A 20,769-nucleotide genomic window follows, 5' to 3' on the forward strand; every position below is an offset into this window, starting at 1 on the left:
TAGAGTAGTGAGTGGGCGGCAGTAAAAGGGAGCCGAAGTCAAGGATTTCAGAAAGGAAAAGAATGTTTTGAAACTGATTGTGGTAGCAAATGTATAATACTGCTTGATGTGATTGAACGGTGGAATGATATATCTAGATTAACTCCCAATAAAATGGTTGTGAAAAAATATCTATACCACAGTGTACATTCCCCCCCCCAAAAAAAAAAAAAAGGGAAGCTCGTGACCCGAGCTTTCCTAGCATGCGTTTTCCCCGCTAGGTGGACATCGAGCAACGGGCTCCGGGTTAGTGCATTTTTGTGATGGCCAATTTAGGAAAACAGCGTGCAGCTGTGAAGATTTTGTGTCCTGCGCGGGGAAAAATACTGCAGAAACTGTTGTGATGTTGAATACACCTTACAAGGACAGCACCATGGGAAAAACTCAAGTGTAGAAGTGGTTTTCTCGTTTCAAAAAAGGTGAAATGTTGATTGATGGTAAACCTTGGTCTGGACATCTGTCAACTTGTCGGAGGGCTGGAAATGTCAACAAAATTCATGCATTTGTGCTCAAGACAATGGACCATTGAAGAGACGGGGGACTATCTGGACGATCTTGGAGATCAGTTCAGTGAATTTAACAGAAGATTTGGGAAGGAGAAGGGTCCCAGAGAAATGTGTACCTCACGTTCTGACTGACCAGGAAAAAGAGCATCGGCTGGAAACATGCCGCGCTTTGAAAGGACAGCTCGGAAGCGACCCAGACTTTTCCCCGAGTCATTCCTGGGGACGAGACATGGTGCTGTCCTTACGACCCGATAGCAGACATCATTAAACCAGGGGAAGACGCCATCATCACCTCGCCCCATGAAGGGTTCATCAAAGGAAATCAAAGAGCAAGATGATGCTCATTTGTTGTTTTGATGTGAGGGGGATAGTGCATTTGGAATGCATTCCACCAGATCAGACTATTTATCAAGCTTTATATTTAGATCAGTGGTTCTCAACCTGTGGGTCTTGACCCCTCTGGGGGTCAAACAACCCTTTCACAGGGATCACCTAAGACCATTGGAAAACACATATTTCCGATGGTCTTAGGAACCGAGACACCGCTCCTCTATCTGTCTCCAGGCGGGCCATCCACATGCAGATAAAGTACCCTGCGTGAAGACTGTTACCCGTGCTACACCATGCTTCAAGACAAAATTTCATTTATTTGTCATTAGAGATAAATATTTCACAATATCTAATTAGATATTGTTTTAATCACTATGCTTCGATTATGTTCAGTTTGTAACAGTGAAAATACATCCTGCATATCATCCACTTACATGACGATTCATAACAGTAGCAAAATTACAGTGATGAAGTAGCAACGAAAATACTTTTATGATTGGGGGTCACCACAACGTGAGGAACTGTATTAAAGGGTCGCGGTATTAGGAAGGTGGAGAACCACTGACATGGAGTGTTTTTCTAGCTAAAGAGAGCCTTGTGTGGTAGTGGGTACTGTGTTGGGCTAAGGGTTTGAAGCCAATGGCCCCAGGGAGGGAGATAGATGCTCTACTCCCAAATGAGTCAGTCTTGGAAACCCATAGGGCCAGTTCTACTCTGTCCTGTAGGGTCAGGATGAGTCAGAATTAGCTTGATTATAGTGGGTTAGGTTTTTTTGAGTTTTAACATGCTTCCTTAATTTGGGGTTAACTCAAGATAAAGAATAAAGGCACAAAATCTGTTTCCTAAGAGTGCAGGTAAAAAGAAAAGAGGGTATGATATCTGGTAAGATCGTTTTGTGTAAACAGTAACTGTGGCTCTGGATAAGAAGCCAGATAAGTTATCTGAGTATATGTACTCGTCTGAAGAAATAGGGTTAGTATTTCCAAGCTTACAGGGTTGTCTGAAGATTGAATATCAGCCAAGGCACCTAAGTTTACCACAAAAACTGCATAAAATGCTGAAAAACTCAGCTTATACATGAATATATATGGTAATCAAACTGACATGAAGGAACATAGGCAAAGTAGAGACTCAAAGCCCACCTGTAAAATAATGGAACAGCCCTCACAGAAGGACCATATGGAAGGGATGATATAGCGATACATTGAGGGTACAGTAGAGCGCTGATGAAACACAACTATCCCCTAGTTCTTTAAATTTCCTCCTCCCACTATTATGGCCATAGTTTTACCTCACTAATCTTGTTGGGCCTGCATATATACATTGGTACAATCAAGATCTTTCATTGCACAAAAGTCAAGATAGATACACAGTAAGGGGAGTAATGACTCCCTGAGGATACAGGAAGAGAAAGGGAGGAAGGGGGAACTGAATGCCATGATGACTGTATAACCCTACTCAAAGAAAAGGAACAGTACATATACTCAGATACTTTGATACATGGGATGGTGGGCATTATGGCAAAGAAATAATATATAATGAGGATTCAGGGGAATGGTATGGTGGGAAAAGGGCATAAAGGGGAGCTGATATCAAAGTAGTTCAAGAAGTAAAGAATATGTATTGAAAATTATGATGGCAGCAATTATACAATTAGGCTTGATCTAATGGAACTATGGATTGTAATATCTGTAAGAGTTCCTAATAAAATATATTTTTTTAAAGTGGTAGTCAGCTTCCAAATAATTGGAAGATGGAGCTTAAAAGGATTTGTTGACAGGCTGCGCATGCTGTTGAAGAGAGGATCTGTGTTAGACCAAGTTTGACTAGAGAAACAGATCCAGGGACACACGTGTATAAGAAAGAGCTTCATATCAAGAAGTAATTGTACATCAAGCAAACATCTCAGCCCAGTCCAGATCAATTCTATAAGTCTGAAAATAGTCCATAAATCCCTCTTCAGACTCAAACAGCCACACACTATGATGCAGAATGCTGGAATATCACAGGCTGGTTGGTACAAAGTCTTGTAGACCCAATGGTGGTGGATGCAAATTTAGGGCTCTGGCTGCCACCAGTGTGACTTGAAGTGGCTCATCAGCAGGAAGGTGGAGCAGAGAGAGGGGGAGGTTCTCAGGGCCCTTCTTAGGAGGAGGTCATGCCCACAGGAGGCATCATCAGGCTGTGACCTGATTGACAGGCTAGACTCCTCCCCTTCACTCATAGCTTCAAGTTGACATGAAACTATGGAACTACCACAGGAGCACACTTAGAATTTTTAGTCTGAGTGAAAGGAATAGAATTTCTGTTTGTGAGGCAGCAAGGCTATTAGGAAGCAGGTAAGATGGGAAGCTTCTGTGCCTGTTAAGTTTGAGATTCCTTCTAGAAGGAATCTAGACTGAGGGTGCCGCCAAGGAAAGGAGGAAACCCAGGGGGAGGGCGCTGCCATGGAGGCCAAGTGAGCAAAGTGTTTCACAGAAGAGGGAGTCCCATGCGAGGAGCACTTGACCACAGAGATTAAGCAGTGTGAAGTCACTGCTGGCCCTTCACACGAGCGGTAAGCATGGATTCAAGACTGGTGAAGATACGTGGACACTGTGTTGAGTTTTCTGGAAAGGGAAGGAAAGAATGGGAAGTTGTTGCCCAAAAAGGAAGAAGAGCTGGTGGAGCAGCACTTTTGTGAGACCTCCGTGCTAGGGGCACATCCAATTCATCCACGGCCACCAGTGAGAAGACGGGGTGTTAGGGGCAGATGGGGGAGAGCTGGTGGGTAGTCTCACCGTATGCTTCACTCGCCGTGAAGTAGGAAGCAAGGACTCGGGAAGGGAAGATGGGAAAGGAGGCACTGAGGTTTGAGAAGCACAGTGAGGGTGTGCAAGGCTAAGGGGAGAAAGTACGTGGACTAAGGAAATGACCGTGCGGGATGTGTGCACATTAGTTTGGGACAAGATGAAGCTAGAGCGCCTCACGGTCAGACGGCCAGTGAGAGGGTCATTGCAGTGGCCCACGTGTCAGCTTCGGGTCACTTGCAGGGTTTCTGGAGGCATTGATGCATGGATAGCCGGGGACCTGTAGGTGTGGATAAAGTGGCCCTCAGTAGGGACGGATACAGCTGAGCCCAGCCTCAGGAGGACCCTCTAGGGAAATGGGCAGAGGAAACAAGGACACGGAGCCTAGAGGAGAGTATGTGTAGAGGAGAGGGCTGTCTTCCTGCCTCAGAGAGGTGGAGCCAGGGAGATGAGGCCGCATCCCCCTGCTCAGTCAATTCTCTGGAAAGCGGGCCTTTGGCACAGGAACAGGACAGCGCCCTTTTCACTGCTGGTTGTTGAGTAACCAGAGTTAGCAACTAAGACCCTGTTCCCAAGAGGGGACACAGTAAGGCCTTCCCTAGCCTGAAATGGAACCCCACATAAGACAGTAGCTGTCGGAAAGACCTGGAGGCATAGAAGGGCACAGACAAGGAATTTTAAATAGTTTGCTGTGGAACATCAATGTATATATATATTTAAAATGTATTCATTTTGTTTTGTTCTGTCATTTAAAACTGTGATCATTGTATAGCTTTCCTGAAGCATCTTCTTCGTGTGTGTGTGTGTGTGCGCGCGCGCGCAGCTAAGCTCTTGTACACCCCAAGAATGTTTAAAGGGAATGTTGGGAGTCGACTGAGGCTCTTGGGATAGAAAAGCAGGCAGCAGTATCCTTCTGAAGATTCGTGCCAGGAGTTCCGTGCCTCCCTGCCAGTCGCACAGTATCGGATGAAGGTGCTGGCCTGCCTTTACTCCCATGTGCTTGTTTCAGAATGTGAGTCAGTGCAGCAGAAAATGTCCACTGAACGGACTTCTTGGACCAACCTGTCCACTCTTCAGAAAGTAGCCCTGGGCCTGGGGATCCCGGCCAGTGTCACCATTGCCTACATCCTGTACCGCAGGTATAAGGAAAGCCGAGGTATGTGAACGCCGGGGCTGTGGGGTGGAGATGTCCGGCCCTGTTGAGTTGAAATGAAAACTCTTCCCTTTCCAGGCTTGTTTATATTTGCTGGGATGTAGCTCACTTTCTCTGAGGAACCTGACACCGAAATAATTTGGTTGCTTATTTGTTTTTACAAGGAAAACATTTTCTAATGGCATTGTTTGGTCCCCGTTAGCAGTATCACTGCTGCCATGGGTTATCTCACATTTAGATTTGCGCTTCTCCTTAACATGCTCCTGGCTGTTCAGGCTATTAGGGAAGGTGGTTTCCCATAAGCAGGACCCAGAGGGTTAAAATATTGAGGACATATAGCCAGGAGAAGCTCGGAGCCCAGTGGACTCCTTGGGCAACTTTTGGCATTCTCTTCGCCAGGAGTTGCCTTGAGATTAGTGGGTTGTCCATTGCCCAGCTCCCCTTTCTCACAGAGCCTGGTGTGCCCTCCATTGGAGCATCCTAGCGGGCACGACCCACTGGTCTCTCAGGGCCTCTGAAAGTCCCGCGGAGCCGTTGCTTCCCGTCATTGTGGTTGCAGTCCTCAGCCGAGCTCTTGGTTCAGTTGCTCTTTGACAGCCAGGCTTGGGGGCCAGAGGTGGGGCTGGGGGCAGCTTTGGGCTTGACCTAGATCTGCTCTGATGCCCCGTGGTCTGTGCAGAAGAGCGGCTGACGTTTGTAAGTGAAGATGACATCGAGGTCGAGATGCGGATTCCCCAGGACTCTGTGAAGTTGATCATTGGCCGGCAAGGAGCCAATATTAAACAGGTAGGAGTGTGAAGCAGCAGTGGCTTTCCCAGGGATTGGTGGTATTTATTTTTTTGTCTTCTCTCCACCCCTACCTCACAAAATGCATTCACTGTATGTGTATTTAAATATACTGTATGTGTAATAAGGGCTTTTTAGCAAACCATGCAGTTTCCTTTTGGAGATGAGTATCTCTCTGTAGCTTGTGAATGAGCTGGGTTGAAATAGGGCTTTTGATTTGATACTCAACTTGCTATAACTTGAACCATTCCTTTCTCCTGTGATATTAATGAAATCACTCATTGGCAGTAAATAATGGGAAAGCATCTACATGGAATTTTTTGCTATATTCTGCTGCTCGTTTGGAATACCAAGAAACAAGATACCTCATTCTCTAATTCAAATAAAATTAAGAGAAAGGAGTTCTTAATGTAATGAGAAGCATGTTGCATTAACTGCCATTTTGGTTACTTAGAGGGGCTTGAACAAGTTTGTGGACAAGGGGAACGAAAGGATAACGGAGAGGAAAAAAGAAAGGGCCGTGGGATTTTTCCACGAGGTTTTCTAAAGCTCCCTCCAAGTACTAGAAAACGAGGACTGCCGTTAGCCACCTGCTTAAGCTGGTGCCGTGGGCACTGGTGTAGGTCGGTGTCTCTGGCTGGGCTGTGGGCAAGCCCTGCAGAATGTCTGTGTGTCCTTCTCTCTGCAGCTGCGGAAGCAGACAGGTGCTCGGATTGATGTGGACACAGAGGATGTAGGCGATGAGCGGGTGCTGCTCATAAGTGGGTTTCCTGTTCAGGTGTGCAAGGCCAAAGCTGCAATCCGCCAGATCCTGACGCAGAATAACCCAGTGTCTGAGCAGCTCTCGGTTCCCCAGAGATCTGTGGGCAGAATCATAGGTAAGGCTGGATGGCTGCCTCTTGTTTTCCCCTTATTCTGGACCTGTCCCTTCACACCTTCCCAAGAGCTTTTCCTAACCTACTTGCCTTCACCTTGCTGAGACCAGAAGACAGGGTCAGCGAGACCAGAATTTTACCTTTTCACTTACAACCCTGAGTGAAACGAAACCCGTTCCCTTGAGATCTGAAGGGTTCAGGTCAATGCCTTCACCTTATGATCGATTTTCTAAGAGAAGCAAAAAGATGCTCATACATTAACATCCCTGGCCTTTCAAGACAGTGTTACGGAGAACCTCCCTGCATGCTTTCCCTGGAACAGGCAATGCAGACTGTAGCTCACCAGCCACACGCAGCTCTTCCCATACATATGAGGGGGCACCGAAAAAAAAAACCCGGAATTTTTTTTTTCATTTTTCAAAGCTACGTATTTAAATTTTTTTACAAAACAGTCTTATCACCTTCAAAGTATTCTCCATTACACTTAATACATTTCTCAAATCTGTGGTTCTTTTCTTGGAAACATTTTTTAAACTCATCTGTTTGGATGGCTAACAGCACTACCCTCGTTTTGTTGTTGTTGTTGTTCACCTCTTGTACGTCATCAAATCACTGTCCTTTCATGGCTGCGTTCATGGAAACAAAAAGAAGTCGCACGGACTGAGGTCGGGTAAGGTGTGTGGGCCAAGAGAGGCATTGCTGTTTTTCCCAAAAACTGGTGCACTGAAATGGCTGCATGAGCAGGTGCTTTGTTATGGTGGTAAAAGCAGTCCCCCATCTGTCACAAATCAGGTCACTTTTGTTACACGATCTTTTCAGGACCTCTAAATAGAAAGTTTGATTAACAAGACCAGTCTGAGCTGGTAGAATGAACTCCAAATGCACTGAGTCCACATTTTCTTCCATGTGGGACGTGGACAGATGTCCAGAATGAGGTTTGTCATCAACTGACAGTTCACCTTTTCTGAAATGAGAAAACCACTCACACACTTGAGTTTTCCTCATAGCACTGCCCTTGTAAGCTGTGTTCAACATCTCAACAGTTTCTACAGCATTTTTCCCAAGCAGGAAACAAAATTTCACAGCCACACGCTGTTCTATTAAATCAGCCATCACAAAAAAGGTTTGGGCAAAACTTTTATGAAAAATGTTCAGTTACCAGAGAGAACCTTCCCAGGTGATGCCACTGAGTGCACTCACTCAGTCAGTTGCCTGATATGCTCTCCTAGTGGGGAAATGAGTACCACAAAAGCTCTGCCCAGGGGAGCTTTTTTCTGTCTTTTTTTGGGGGGGTACCCCCTCATACATGTGGCTCTGAAGTAAAATTGAAAAAATTTTAAAGGATATTATGATGATTTCATTTGTTTGTAAAAATATATTTATGTCTCTCAAATAATTCTTAAATTGTTGTGAGGGACAGGATTGGCTCTTCCATTTCAAAGGCTTGTTGACCCCTGACCCAGAACACCCCTTAATGCTGCTGCCCTGGAGGCAGAGAAATGCATGCCTTTGGTCCCGTGTCCAAACAGCATGTAGCACTTCATATTATGAGCTGAGAATGGAAAATCTGGCCTTACTGAGTGTAAAAAAAAAAAAAGAAATGACACAAAAAAATTAGCCTAGCCAAAGAACAGAATTTAAATAAAATTTTAAAAGCAAGTCATTTTTCCCCAAAGAAACCAAATCAGTCTGAATAGAATTCCCTTCTCGGAAGCTCCTGGTTTTCACTCAACAGTCTACTTTTTGTTCCATGTGGTTATGATAACGGATCCCTTTCTGGAGTAGTCTGAAGGGGAGAAAAGGACAGGAGTGTGTTTGTCCCCTGCAGGGAGAGGTGGTGAAACAATCCGTGCCATCTGTAAGGCCTCTGGAGCCAAGATTACCTGTGACAAAGAAGCAGAAGGGACACTGCTACTGTCGAGACTTATAAAAATCACAGGAACGCAGAAGGAAGTGAAAACGGCCAAGGCAAGTAGCTGGTGGCGCTGGACGGTCCCCGAGGATGAAAAGTGCCCTCCACACTGCTGTGGGTCAGAATAGCCGCCCCTGTAGACAGCGCCCTTTTCATTTTTTCCACAGCAGTTGATCCTGGATAAAGTGTCAGAAGATGAAGAACTTCGGAAGAGAATTGCTCATTCTGCAGAAACTAGAGTTCCACGCAAGCAGCCCATCAGTGTGAGGCGAGAGGACGCGATAGGGCCAGGCGGAGCCGGGGAGCCAGCCGTGTGGAGGAGGAGCGCTTCTGGCTCAGCGGAGCAAGCTGTACTGATGTCTGTGGCTCCCCACCGAGGAGGGGGCGACATAACTGTTGTAGGGCCACAGCAGGAAGAAGGTTCCTGGGAGAGGCCCAATGGTGATGGCTTTGAGCAGCAGTGTGGAGCCCAGGCCAGTCCACAGCTGTCCATGTTTGAAAGTATGTAACAGAGAGGGAACCTGATAGCCCTATGAAAGATGGAAGTGCTGGCTCTCAAAACCAGACCCAAACGGCTCTCTGACACATTCTGACTCCCAGCCGCTAACCGCAGAGGCCAGAATAGAGCTGCTCTGTAGGTTTACAAGGCTGACGTCTTTCCGGAAGCCACATCTGTCTCCCACAGAGTGGCTGGTGGGTTTGAACTGCCAACCTTTCAGTTAGCGGTTGAGTGCTTAATCACTACACACCAGGGCTCCTCATGACCCTAAATAAGATGTCCTCTTTTAAAAGTTTCTATTTTCTTGACTACATTTACAAATCTGTCACCTGCTTCTGCTTTTCTGACAATATTTTACCTAGTATTTGTAGAGTTAAAGTACTATTTTTTCTAAATATAAGCCAGTTGATGAAAAAAATAGATGGGGAAAAATTTTTTTTAATTAGATGGAAATAGAAAAGTAGTCTGAGTTGTACCCTGTCAAAGAATTGCATTGACATGGCCTTCTTGCCCCACGCTTATGTGATTAAACAAGTTGAAATACGCGGCCTGGTTTCCATCTTCTCTTACTATTTTAAGATGCTTACTGTTCAAGGAGAATGAGAAGGCTCCTCCGAGCATTCTCTTCGGTGTGTGGTGTTGGGATGGGCAGGAAAGAGGGCGGCCCCAAGCGGCTCATGGAGTCACCCAAGGTCCCTGAGTCAGGGGATGGCGGCCTTGGGAGCAGACCCAAGTCTGTTGCTGCCCACGTATATTATCCTTACACAGACCCATGCCGCAGCCAGCCTGTGGGGGACTCACTGGCATAGACGGTGACTGATGTGACTGCATATGGCACATGCCTAAGAACTTAAGCCATCGTCTTAACTCTGACACAGACAGGTACAGAAGATAGGTTAGCACCTTCCCGTAAGGCGGTGGTCTTAAACGATTCCTCCAGTTGTCATCCCAGCAGTATTTTAAATGTCAACAGCCACTTGGTATGTGTGCCTTCCTCACCCATCCTCCTTCCAGCCAGAGATGCTTCTGATGAGGCCATCATCCTCTCCCTGTGTTCAGTCCCCAGTCCCGACTTCAGTTTCCATGCCGACGAGTACCTGGAGGTCTATGTCTCAGCCTCGGAAAACCCTCACCACTTCTGGATCCAGATCATAGGCTCCCGCAGCCTGCAGCTGGACAAGCTTGTCAGTGAGATGACCCAACACTACGAGGACAGTCTGGTGAGCTGCTCGCCATGTTGTCTCCCTTCTGTGATAGTCTCTCCCGTTTCCTGTGGGATATGCCCTCCCCCGTCCGTCTGGTATTGGCTTTCCTATTTGGTGACATTCTCACTCCTGACTCCGTCCTCACGTAGCCTGAAGACTTGACAGTGCAAGTAGGAGACATTGTAGCGGCGCCTTTACCGGTGAACGGGTCCTGGTACCGAGCCCGAGTCCTTGGCACCTTGGAGAATGGGAACCTGGACCTCTACTTTGTTGACTTTGGCGATAATGGAGAGTGCCCACTGAAGGACCTCAGAACCCTCAGGTCAGTGTGGAGATGGGCAGGGTCGGCCTCAAAGCCCAGCCCAACTGTTGACTTGGCCCTGGCCCTAGGCTGGTGAGCTGTTGGCACTCACCCTCATCTTGAGGGGAATGTGGAAGAGCCCCCCCTAATCGAGAGCCTGTGATTGTTTCCTCACACTGGGTGAGCTGGTTCTGTTTAAAAGCAAAGAATGTGAGAGTAAGAAAATATATATAGCTGCCAGGGTCCCGGTTCATCCCTGCACAGGCTGGCTCCACACAAAACATGCTTCAGCATAGCGCTGCAGTTGGTGGATGGCTGTAGACAGCTCTCCGCCTCATTAGAGTACCTTAAAAAGTTCTACCAAAATAGTACCTTCCAAGGACATCCGCTGGGCCAGTTACCGTATGTACTCGAGGATAAGCTGACCCAAATATCAATCGAGGCACCTAACTTTACCACAAAAACTGCATAAAAATGTGCTGGAAAACTTGACTTAAACAGAGCATATATGGTCATTTCCGGCAGAGAAGTCCGTCTGGAAGATTAGCGCGGCTGTGTTTTAAGGCTCTAAAGGAGTCATAGCAGTACCCTTTTCTGAAGGACACCAGGTGACTGCATCGACTTGTTAGGAAGAACTTCTAGGAGAATTGAAGACTGCATTGGTGAGGGAAAAGTCCTGGGAAGTTACACTGAGAATTATTTCTCTGTCATGACAACGCACCCACGCCGCCTGCAAGGGCTGTCCTGTGAGGATTCCACGGGGACACTTACACCCCCACAGCCCAGATGGCGCTGCTTTGAACTCCGTCCCTGGCAGATGCTAAAACTGCTGTCTCGGCCCCATGTAAATCACAGGGCCTGTGTTCAGGGGAGCTGAGAGAGGCGGAAACACAGCCTTCAGGTGCACAGACCCCCCCACGGAGGACAGGTCAAGAAACAGCAGCTTTACGCTGAGACTCTTGTTAAACAAAGGTTTCTGTGATTGTGCAGCAGTACCTTTTTTACTTAGCCTTGTGGCCTAGTTGGTTACACATGGGGCTGCTCACCCCGAGGTCAGCAGTTCAGACCCACCAGCTGCTCCATGGGGAAACTACGTGGCTGTCTACTCCTGTGAAAAGTTAGTCTCGGAAACCCACAGGGGCAGTTCTACCCCGTCCTCTAGTCGCTATGTGTCAGAATTAACTCAGTGGCGGTGAGTTGGGGGTAGGGGGCAGGGTTTGATCTGGCTTTAGGTTCCTAACGAGTTTCTCCTTTTGCCTTAGGAGTGACTTCCTAAGTCTTCCGTTTCAAGCAGTAGAGTGTAGTCTGGCACAAATCGCCCCCTCAGGTAAATGGGTCACACAGCCTCGGGCCCCTGCCTCTGGGTAAAATAAATGTCGGGAGTGCTCCCGTTCCCCAGACTTCCGGTTCGGTACCAGCACTAAGTAGCAGTGACCAGAAACCTGCCTGCAAGGCAGACTCTCCCCAGCCAGAGAAGCCAGAGGGGTTTGCTAGCGTAGGAACGGCCAAGGTTCCTTTCCTGCCCTTAGAGAATCCCCACCCCCACCCCACCCGCTCCCTCAGCACGGACTCCCCCTGGCCCTCTTCTGCGATCTTTTGCTAGGTGAACAGTGGGACGAGGCGGCTCTGGATGAGTTTGACAGACTCACTCACTGTGCTGAGTGGACCCCCCTGGTGGCCAAGATCTCTAGCTATGTCCAGAGCGGGGTCTCAACTTGGCCAAAGATCTACTTATATGACACCAGCAACGGGAAGGTAAGCTTGGGGCTCGCTTGCTCGTCTCTGCAGTGTGCACAGCCTCGTTTTTCCTTTCCTCCCTCGACGTCGGGCACGATGCTCCTTGCTCCCCACCCCACCACTCTCACCTGTGGGATGTCTTTAAAATCGCAGCTGGCTCCTCTGCCCTTTCTCCTTTTTCTTTCCTTCCAAAAGAACATCACTTTTTCTTTTCCTCTCAGAAATGTGATATTGGATTAGAATTAGTTCGAAAAGGATATGCAATTGAACTTCCTGAAGAAATGGAAGAAAACGGAGCTGTCCCTGACGCATTGCAGGTAATGATGGGCCCTGTAGTCATTCTTCAGAGCCAACCCAAAGCCTGAGAGACCAGAGGGCTTCTAGTCATGGCGTTTCATAGGGCGCTTTCCTAAGGGGTCTCAGAGTTGCCCCATGTATCGATCAAGGACGCCTGTGCCCCACAGGAGCCATGCTCGGGAAATATGACTGGCGGCCTCTCCTCTTCCACCAGCCAAAACTTCTTCCTGTTGTTTCTTTCCCATCAGGCCACTGATGTCTCTCTAGACAGCATGTTCCCAGAGTCCAAGAGGAGCCCCGGAGAGATGGCACATACCCTGTCCTGCCTCAGCTTATCAGGTACAAACAGTGTTTCTTCTACCACCTCTCAATTTCTGCAAGCTGAGCAACGTCACAGCTTCACCAGCTTGTTGACCGCAAGAGGCCTCCATTTCCCCTGGAACCTCACAGCTGGGCCAGCTAGCACAGGTCACTGTCTCTCTCTCCTCGCTTCTGTCCACTAGAAGCGGCCTCCCTGTGTGGCGATGACAACCTTGAAGACGACTACGTGCTCTGAAGTCCCTGCCCAGCGGCTGTGCGGTCCTCTGTACAGCAGGAAAGTCACGAGGGCTAACAACCAGGGCCCCCTTCCCCACGCCCCTCTCTTGCTTCTTCCCAGCACTTCCTGCAGCTTCACTTGCTTTCAGAGAGAGAGCCCGGTCAAGCTGTGCATGTCTTTGACAGGAGAGAAGCAGCTATGATTTAAAAAAAAAGAGGTCCCCTGCAGTCCCTCCTCTGTTACACACAATCTACCTTGTGAACACCTGCCCTGGACTACCAGCAAATGTGTGATAGACACTTACACACACACACCCCTCCCTCCCAGTGTTTGAATACCGCTGCATTATTACTTCCTGCCTGTTCAGCATCAGGGTCCCCCCAGCCCCCTCCCTGCCATGATGCCCATCCACACTAGGCTGTGTCCTTTTGGAAGCTGGGAAACAGCCAGGATTTTGGTCACTGGACGTGATGAAGCTGCAGACATCTGACTCTGGGTAAGAGAGGTTTGGGGACTCCAGCACTGCAGCGAGTCAGAAGGAAAAAGCAGAAATTAGCCAGGGAGCAGGGGAGAGAATAGTGACCCCATCCCACGCCAGCGTCAACTGCTGACACGCTCCTGGAGCCCAGGACTTCTGAAGCAGTGCTCCTGCTGTTTCCCTGAAGACTTTAGTAAAAACCAGGTAGAAAGACAGAGGCAAAATAATAATAAATTTTTTTAAAGAGGCAACTCATTGAACGACAGAACATTATGTGGCTGTTGAAATCATTTGGGGGGATTCTTTGCTGAATAAAATTCTCAAGACAATTAAAATGCTGATTGGATCAAAAGGCAGAAGCCGACTGACTAAGGTCTCTGGAAACTAAAATCTAGTCAAAGTGACTTCACACAAGGGCCCCACCTAAAAAGCAGGTGTTGCTCCTACTCCCCTCCCCACCCTCCTTCCAGGGAACATGCCCTCAGCCAATAAAGTCTGTGCAGATAAACACCTAAACCCTTGGCAGAGATCAGATTCCCCACCACTGCAGTGAGTACCGTATGCGAGCGCGCGCACGCGCGCGCACACAGTCCAGCAGCTCGGCCAAGAATGGTGAAACTCGCTGACGTCCAGTCAGTCCAGGCTCGTGTTTGCGAACTGCTCGCCTTGTGGTTCGCAGCCTAACTAGTAACCCACTGTGCCACTGGGGCTCCCTTGCGCACGGGGCTGGTACTTTAAATGTATAGTCGTGGAGCGACCATGGCTAATGAAGTGGGTGACCAAGCAAGATAAACTGGAAAACGTTTTGTCCTTTTTGTAACATAGGGATTCATGGTAAAGTCTCTTGTGACTCCTACCTGGTGACCGTCTTTTCTCTGATCGATACAGCGGCTTTATGTTCTCAGAAAAACCTCTACCAAGTAGCAGACCACCTGTGCTGAAGTAGTGAGGGTGATCTCTCAGGAATCGTGGGGCGTCCCGAGTTTCCTGGAGCACACCCTGCCCTGCAAAGAGGCTCAGCTGAGACACCACGTGGCCCTCAGCCGCCAGGGTCCCACCACCCCCACCCCCACCGCCTTTGTTCTGCCATCCCCCAGGGCACATGTTCCCAGGACTGCCTGCTGTGGGAAAGGAAGAGTCCTTCCCAGTGCAGCTTGCCTCTCAAAAGTCCAGTAGGGAGACCTTTACTCAGGTGACAGCCAAGCACAGCCGGCACTTTCCTGCTCCTGGGGTACCTACCCACTCTGGCTTGGTTGAACTCCTCCCCTTGAGGCAAAGACCAAGGGATCCTTGCAAAGGTTCCTGGTTTCCAACTGGAGCTCTACAGCTAGGAAAACGTCCCAACAAGGCGCAGTCTGAGGCCCTTAACGCTGGGGCCTGGGCCTTGGCAGGTGCTCAATAGATGATAATTAAATAAAACCGGCAACCAACTTTGGGGCAGAGGTTCAGGCGACCAATCATTTAGTGCTTATCCTACAACGAATTCAGGCTAATGTTCTATTCACATGAACCCTACTGCCTCCCCACCCCAAAGAAAAACACTGGAGGATTGCACTACCCTTTATTCCTAGGTTGGAGGAGAGGATCCCGGATCACATGTTGCCTGCTTGGTTCTCACCTCCAGGCTCCCCGCCCCTGGCAGCCTGTGAATAAGCATGTTCAGGGAGGTTCACTGGGCGGGTGGCCATTGTCCCTTTCAAGGGGGTACACCATAAAGATGGCATTGTCCCAGGGAGGGAGGGCAGGGTGACCTGGTCTGACCACCTCAAAGCCCATGTAGCTGAAGGCCCGCAGTAGGGCACCTGTGGAAGGAAGAGAAGAAATTACTGGCATTCTTGAGCTCAATCTCTCTTCCCCTAGAGCAGTGGTTCTCAACCTTCCTGATGCCGCAACCCTTTCATACAGTGCCTCGTGCTGTGACCCCCCCAACCATTACATTATTTTCGCTGCTACTTCGTCACTGTCATTTTGCTACTGTTATGAATTGGGCGACCCCTGTGAAAGGGTCATTCGACCCCCAAAGGGGTCTCGACCCACAGGTTGAGAACGGCTGCCCTAGAGGCAGGGTTCTTCCCCCAGGGGCAGCTGTCAGGGATGCTGGGCAGTGCAGCATAGGGGTGACATGATCAGCCCGGCTTCCAAAGGTCAGGGCTCTCATTTGTGAACCGGAGCACACAGCTCCTCTCGGGCTGGAAGCGGAGATGTCTGAAGTGTCGGTTTGGCTGCTGACACACAGTAAGCGCTGGAGCAGGAATGGTGGTTAACTGTCCTTTGTCACACCCAGAACTACCACTCAACGGGAAGACCTGGTGCTGCTTCTATGACAGGCTCCAAAGAACTATGTGATTTCCTTTCTTGGCTTTGTGCCTGATTACACTTAGACCCTACCACTCTTCCACTGTACCCGAGAAGGCCTCTTAGTTCCCCGGTGCTTCCCCAGTTTGCCTCAGATCTGCCCTGCAGGGCATCCTGGTAATCCAGATGTGCCTTGAAGGGACAATGCTAGGGGCCTTACCCCCACAAGTGCCTGAGAGCTCCCTTTTTAAAAGGGAGGGGGAGGAACTCCCATGAGCACAAGGAAGGCCAGCAGATACCTCTGTCGTTGCGATCATTCTGGAAATTCACAAACACAGAGTCCACATTGGTCTTTTCCTCCACGTACTCCAGTGTGGCTGTCAAGCTAGGGGCCAGAGGGCAGCACAATTAAAGAAATGGTAAGCCAGCCCAGAATGCACCCAGTAAGCATCAGCAACCTTACTGGTCAGCTTTTCTTTCCAAAAGCAAAAGGAATTGGGAGTTGCCAAACTAGATTTGGTGGATTTTTCTCTGAAGCCAAAAGATTGCACATTACGGGACTGACAAGCCAGGGGCGGTGGAGGGACTGCTTCAGAGAGGCAAACTGCTGGCAGGAAGGCACTTGCTGTTGTCATCGGTATAGGGTTCTCGCTTTTGTGTCTCCACCTCTGGAGTCCAGCAACCTCCCTTGAGCCATAGCCCCTGGAGCCTGGCACTGGGAGCCCAGCTCGTTCACAGGTTTGGCTGCATTATCAGGTGGTCTGCACATGTCCCGGTCCCTACACCCGCTGCCTGACTGCCATGTGACCAGAGGGGGCGCCCCTGCCCTTCTCTCCCATCCAGGCTCAGTCACCTTTCCCGGCTGCCTTGATCCAAGGCCCGATATGGGATATCCAGGAAGAGTCGATGATCACAGAGAAGGCCGTGCCAGTGGGCAGAGGTCTGGGGGGTGAGGCGGAAGTGGAAGTCTAACTGCACTGGGTCCTGGTGGAGCAGGGGGTCAGTAGTTAGCACCGTCAGGTTCCCAGCCTAGAAGAGGTCAGGAGTAAATGTGAGAGCAACCATCTCTGCTCATCTAGGCCCAGTCAGGTCTCTGGCAGAGAGAGCTTGGGGGGGGTGGGGGGTGGGGAGGGTAGTGGCGGTGTGTGTGTGTGTGTGTGTATGTAGAGCAGGAGGGGGCTGATGGGTGGCCTGGGAGCATCTTAGAGACTCGCTGACTCCTCAGGCCTGAGACCTAACAGCCATCTCTGTTAAGGACTCCTGGGCACCAGACTCAATCTAGAACCGAGGAGATGCAGGTATCACTGCCTACTCGCCTCGTCCCAGGGCTGCACGGACGCCGCCTTATCAGTTTCCCCTGGATTTTTCTTCTAAAGTCTCTCATTTTTCACATGGAACATGTAGAAGTCAAAGCCATGTGGCTCAATGAAATAAAATACACAAAAACAAGCGGGGGGGAAAGAACAAGCAGGGGAGTTCTGGATTCCAGTCCCAGCTTCCCATGTATGTAACGTGATAGCCTGGAAGTGGTTCAGTTGGGTTTTCTTAGGCCTTTTATCGGGAGCTCTCACAGGTATCATACATTGTATAGTTCCGTCACCCCAAGCAGGATTGTGCAATCGCTACCACACACAGTTTCAAAACATTTTCTTTCTTCTTGAACTCCTTGATAGCAGCTCCCTTTTATCCCCTCCCCCACCACCCTACCCCCCAGGAACCCTTATTTATTTATTTAGCCATATCTTACACATCCAATATATCCATCCCCGTAAAATTCTGTGTGATCCCACCGAGTGGGGTTATATAGTCATCAATGCTATCAGCTCCCTCTCCCCTCTTCCCTCCCCCATCTCTTTTTGTTCCCTCAGGGAATCATTACTCCCCTTACTGTTTCTGGAGGGTTATCTATCTTGACTTTCATGTATCGAACAATCTCAAATATACAAATGAACCTACACAAATCTAACAATTAAATTGGGTAAAACAAAAACCATAATAGTAAGGGGGGGGACATGATAGAACTAGAAGATGGTGATGTGCTTCATCAGCGCTTTACCACACCCTGGATTGATCATCCCTTCCCTGTGGCCTTTCTGAGAGGGACTGTCCAATTATCTTACAGATGGGCTTGGGGTCTAGAAGTCTTTTTTTTTTTTTTTCTTTTTTAACATTTTATTAGGGGCTCATACAACTGTTATCCCAATCCATACACACATCAATTGTGTAAAGCGCATTTGTACATCGTTTCTCAAAACATTTTCTCTCCATTTAAACCCCCGACATTAGGTCCTCATTTTTTCCCTCCCTCCCCGCTCCCCCCTCCCTCGTGAGCCCTTGATAGTTTATAAATGGGTATTTTGTCATATCTTGCCCTGTCCAACGTCTTAATACACAGCTCTATTTCCCTTCTTTTCCTCCCGATTTGTACCACCAGCCATGTGGCCTTGGGAACCCTGGTGGCATTGGGGTGTAGCGATGAGGCACCTGAATGTCAACGGGAAGAGCAGCAGCTTGAACCCGCCTGCTGTTCCCCTGGCAGTCTGCTGCTGTGAAGATAGCAGCCTTGCCCACACTAAGGGGCAGTTCGACTCTGCCCTATATGGTCGTGGGAGTCAGAGTTCACTGGACAGCAATGGATTTGGTTTGGAATTTAGTGTGGTCTGGACCAAAGAATCCTAGTCCGTAAAACACATAGCTTTTACATATGCACCCCAAGATTCCACCTGGCTTTAATTTTCGATATTTCATTTTTTTCAAGCTATTACTAGCCCTCCTCTGCAGGTCTCGTTGTACAGTAAGATCTGAAAATACTGGGATCTATGTAAGGCAGGAACCTGTCAGAAAAGGAAAACTTGAAAACACAGAGAAAGCAATTGAAAAATGACAAGATGGTAAGCAGGGTAAGACTTGTGAGAGAGGAGGAAGGCTTGTGAGAACCAGAGAAACGGCCGTCTCGTCGAGTTCCGGCACTCACAGGTTTAACTGAACAAGGAGCTTGCGGTGTCGCAGCCCCAGCCCACCATCCACGTACCGAGTACAGTTCTTTTAGCTGCTTGTGGTCCCCCTGATCAGTGCTTCTGCCCACCTGAAGGCCTACTGGGGACTCAGGAGCACTGAAGGCAGGAACGGGGCCGGAGTGTCAGGTCCTCCTGCTCCTTGTAAGTGATGCTGGTTGAGAAAAACAGAGAAGCCCAAATTAGCGTAAGGTCTGGGACGAGGAAAGGCTCCTAGTTCCACTACCACCCTCTGGCAGGATCTTCTCTGGTAGCAGGGTCAACCATTGTGCGGGCAAAGTAGATGGACAAATTCCAAAGAAGTTCCAGCATCTGCTGCTGCTTAGGACGGTCTTCCAAGTGCTACTGCTTTCCTTACAGTATCTATAAACAAGTACCTTTTACAACAACAAGGCAGCATCTTCTCCCGGCGGGTGATCCGGTATTTGTAGCAGTAAAGGTAATAGGCGAATGGAGACCAAATCGGGTAGCGGTAGTTGCGTGTTTTCCCCTTCTTGGTGTAAGAAAGGGAATAAACAGGGGGGTATGACCTGATACAAGGCAGCTTCTCAATTCAGTGCCTCCCTGCGGCAAAGTGAGGTTCAGGTGTGAGAGGCTGAGGTTCAAGCAGTCTGGTGCGATTGTGACCCGGTGGGCACTATGACACGGACAAGGGGTCAGCGCTGAAGTCACTCTCAGGTGTCACATCGCCACTACCCTACCCTAACCCCTAACCCACAGCTCCTATGCAACTCCGCACGCCCTTTCCCGGCTGTCGTAGTGGTTCAAACATCTGTACCGGCAAAGTCAGGACAGAGCCCTGATTCTGGGACCTGACCCTGGTCACACTTTCCCACGACCTGTCAACTAAAGTGCCTGTGTCCGATGCTGCAGGAGGCTTCAAAGGCCCTCGTGGTCCTTCCCCCAGCAGTACTGCAGGCGGTTGGGCTTTCTCCATTGCCGTGTAGGGTAGACATTGCAAACCAAATCCTTCAGGCCCCCGGAGAGCTCATGAAACTGACTGCAGGTGCGGTGCCACGGGTGGGGGGAGCAAAATGGAACGCCCACACCCTAACAGCTGGCATGACTCCGTGCCACCCAGTTCTTGCGGTGGAGGAATGCAGACTAGGTGGTACCAGAGCATAAGATAGTTAACTGAAATGGGATTTTTTTTTTAAACCCACGATGTCACCAGGCCTCTTTCAGTGTGATAAACACACCAACAACTACCAACTACCATCAAGTCGATTCCAAACAGCGACCCTCCGGGACAGAGTAGAACTCCCCTTTGGTTTTCCCAGGCTGTCAATCTTTACGGGAACAGACTCGAGAAGCAGCGGGTGGCTTCAAACAGCTGGCCTTGCAGTTAGCCCGCCCTGTCACTCACTACACCACCGGGGCACCGAATCGGTGTAACCACGTAGACGGAGTTTGTTCCTCAAGTCTTTTTTCCCCAATATTTTTAAATTCGTGAAACTAGGTGGGGGGTTACATTTCAGATCATCATTTTATATCCAACAACTTGACAAGCCTCCAAATAGCTTGTCCTGTTCCCTACCTCCTACCCCCGTTTTTTTCTCTTTTCCATCTTACAGGTGTTACCTTCCCCTTCACCAACTCAACACCTGTCTAGTCTCTAGATTCTTGGAATGATTTGCGTATGTGGTGAATTCCACCTTTAAAAAAATAATACATGCAAACACACGCCACTAATTCAAAAACTAAAAGCTATTGTTGTTGTTTTTTAAAGCATTGTGAGAAACATGTAGTTCTGGTGCCCATTAGTTTGAGGCCTCTCCATGTTCATTCTGTCATCTATTCCACAACTATCTAGTGGGGGCCTACAATGAGCCAATGGCCCCTAAGTGACCAAGTTTGCTCTCAGCTACTAGCCTAAAGGTCGGAGGTTCAAACTCACTCTGTGTCACGAGAGAAAGGCCTGCAATCTGCTGCTGTGAAGGTTACCAAATACAGCTAGCCGCCCGCGGGGAACTTCTAACAGTGAGAGCCGCACCTAAACAACAAGTGAATTACTA

At 48.9% G+C, this 20,769-nt stretch overlaps 3 protein-coding genes across 5 annotated transcripts in view; 2 read left to right on the forward strand and 1 right to left on the reverse strand.

Moving 5' to 3' along the window:
- Positions 1-13,710, forward strand: part of TDRKH (tudor and KH domain containing) — a 20,299-nt gene extending 6,589 nt beyond the window's left edge. For 2 of the 3 annotated variants that reach the window (XM_045295674.1, XM_045295672.1), the window contains exons 2-13: positions 4,674-4,820; positions 5,497-5,603; positions 6,292-6,481; positions 8,307-8,446; positions 8,558-8,891; positions 9,949-10,109; positions 10,244-10,416; positions 11,658-11,722; positions 11,999-12,150; positions 12,354-12,449; positions 12,678-12,768; positions 12,933-13,710. In XM_045295674.1, the coding sequence (XP_045151609.1) occupies positions 4,697-4,820; positions 5,497-5,603; positions 6,292-6,481; positions 8,307-8,446; positions 8,558-8,891; positions 9,949-10,109; positions 10,244-10,416; positions 11,658-11,722; positions 11,999-12,150; positions 12,354-12,449; positions 12,678-12,768; positions 12,933-12,985 (1,686 nt within the window). In that variant the 5' untranslated portion in view covers positions 4,674-4,696 and the 3' untranslated portion in view covers positions 12,986-13,710. The remainder of the gene's footprint in view (positions 1-4,673; positions 4,821-5,496; positions 5,604-6,291; positions 6,482-8,306; positions 8,447-8,557; positions 8,892-9,948; positions 10,110-10,243; positions 10,417-11,657; positions 11,723-11,998; positions 12,151-12,353; positions 12,450-12,677; positions 12,769-12,932) is intronic. The other variant, XM_045295675.1, reaches the window with a different exon arrangement.
- Positions 13,711-14,991: 1,281 nt separating this feature from the next.
- Positions 14,992-19,363, reverse strand: OAZ3 (ornithine decarboxylase antizyme 3). The gene is given in 5 exon segments (NM_001290458.1): positions 14,992-15,247; positions 16,040-16,125; positions 16,594-16,769; positions 18,772-18,908; positions 19,132-19,363. Coding segments are annotated over 5 exon segments (708 nt in total). The 5' UTR covers positions 19,299-19,363; the 3' UTR covers positions 14,992-15,104.
- Positions 19,364-19,744: 381 nt separating this feature from the next.
- The window catches only part of MRPL9 (mitochondrial ribosomal protein L9), a 7,802-nt gene continuing 6,777 nt past the window's right edge, over positions 19,745-20,769 (forward strand). Inside the window, exon 1 of the mRNA XM_045295637.1 lies at positions 19,745-19,760. Within this exon, the coding sequence (XP_045151572.1) occupies positions 19,745-19,760 (16 nt within the window). The remainder of the gene's footprint in view (positions 19,761-20,769) is intronic.

This window comes from Echinops telfairi, unplaced genomic scaffold (assembly GCF_000313985.2).
Source record: "Echinops telfairi isolate 266 unplaced genomic scaffold, ASM31398v2 ScPeMD7_5805;HRSCAF=6673, whole genome shotgun sequence".
Taxonomy (NCBI): domain Eukaryota; kingdom Metazoa; phylum Chordata; class Mammalia; order Afrosoricida; family Tenrecidae; genus Echinops; species Echinops telfairi.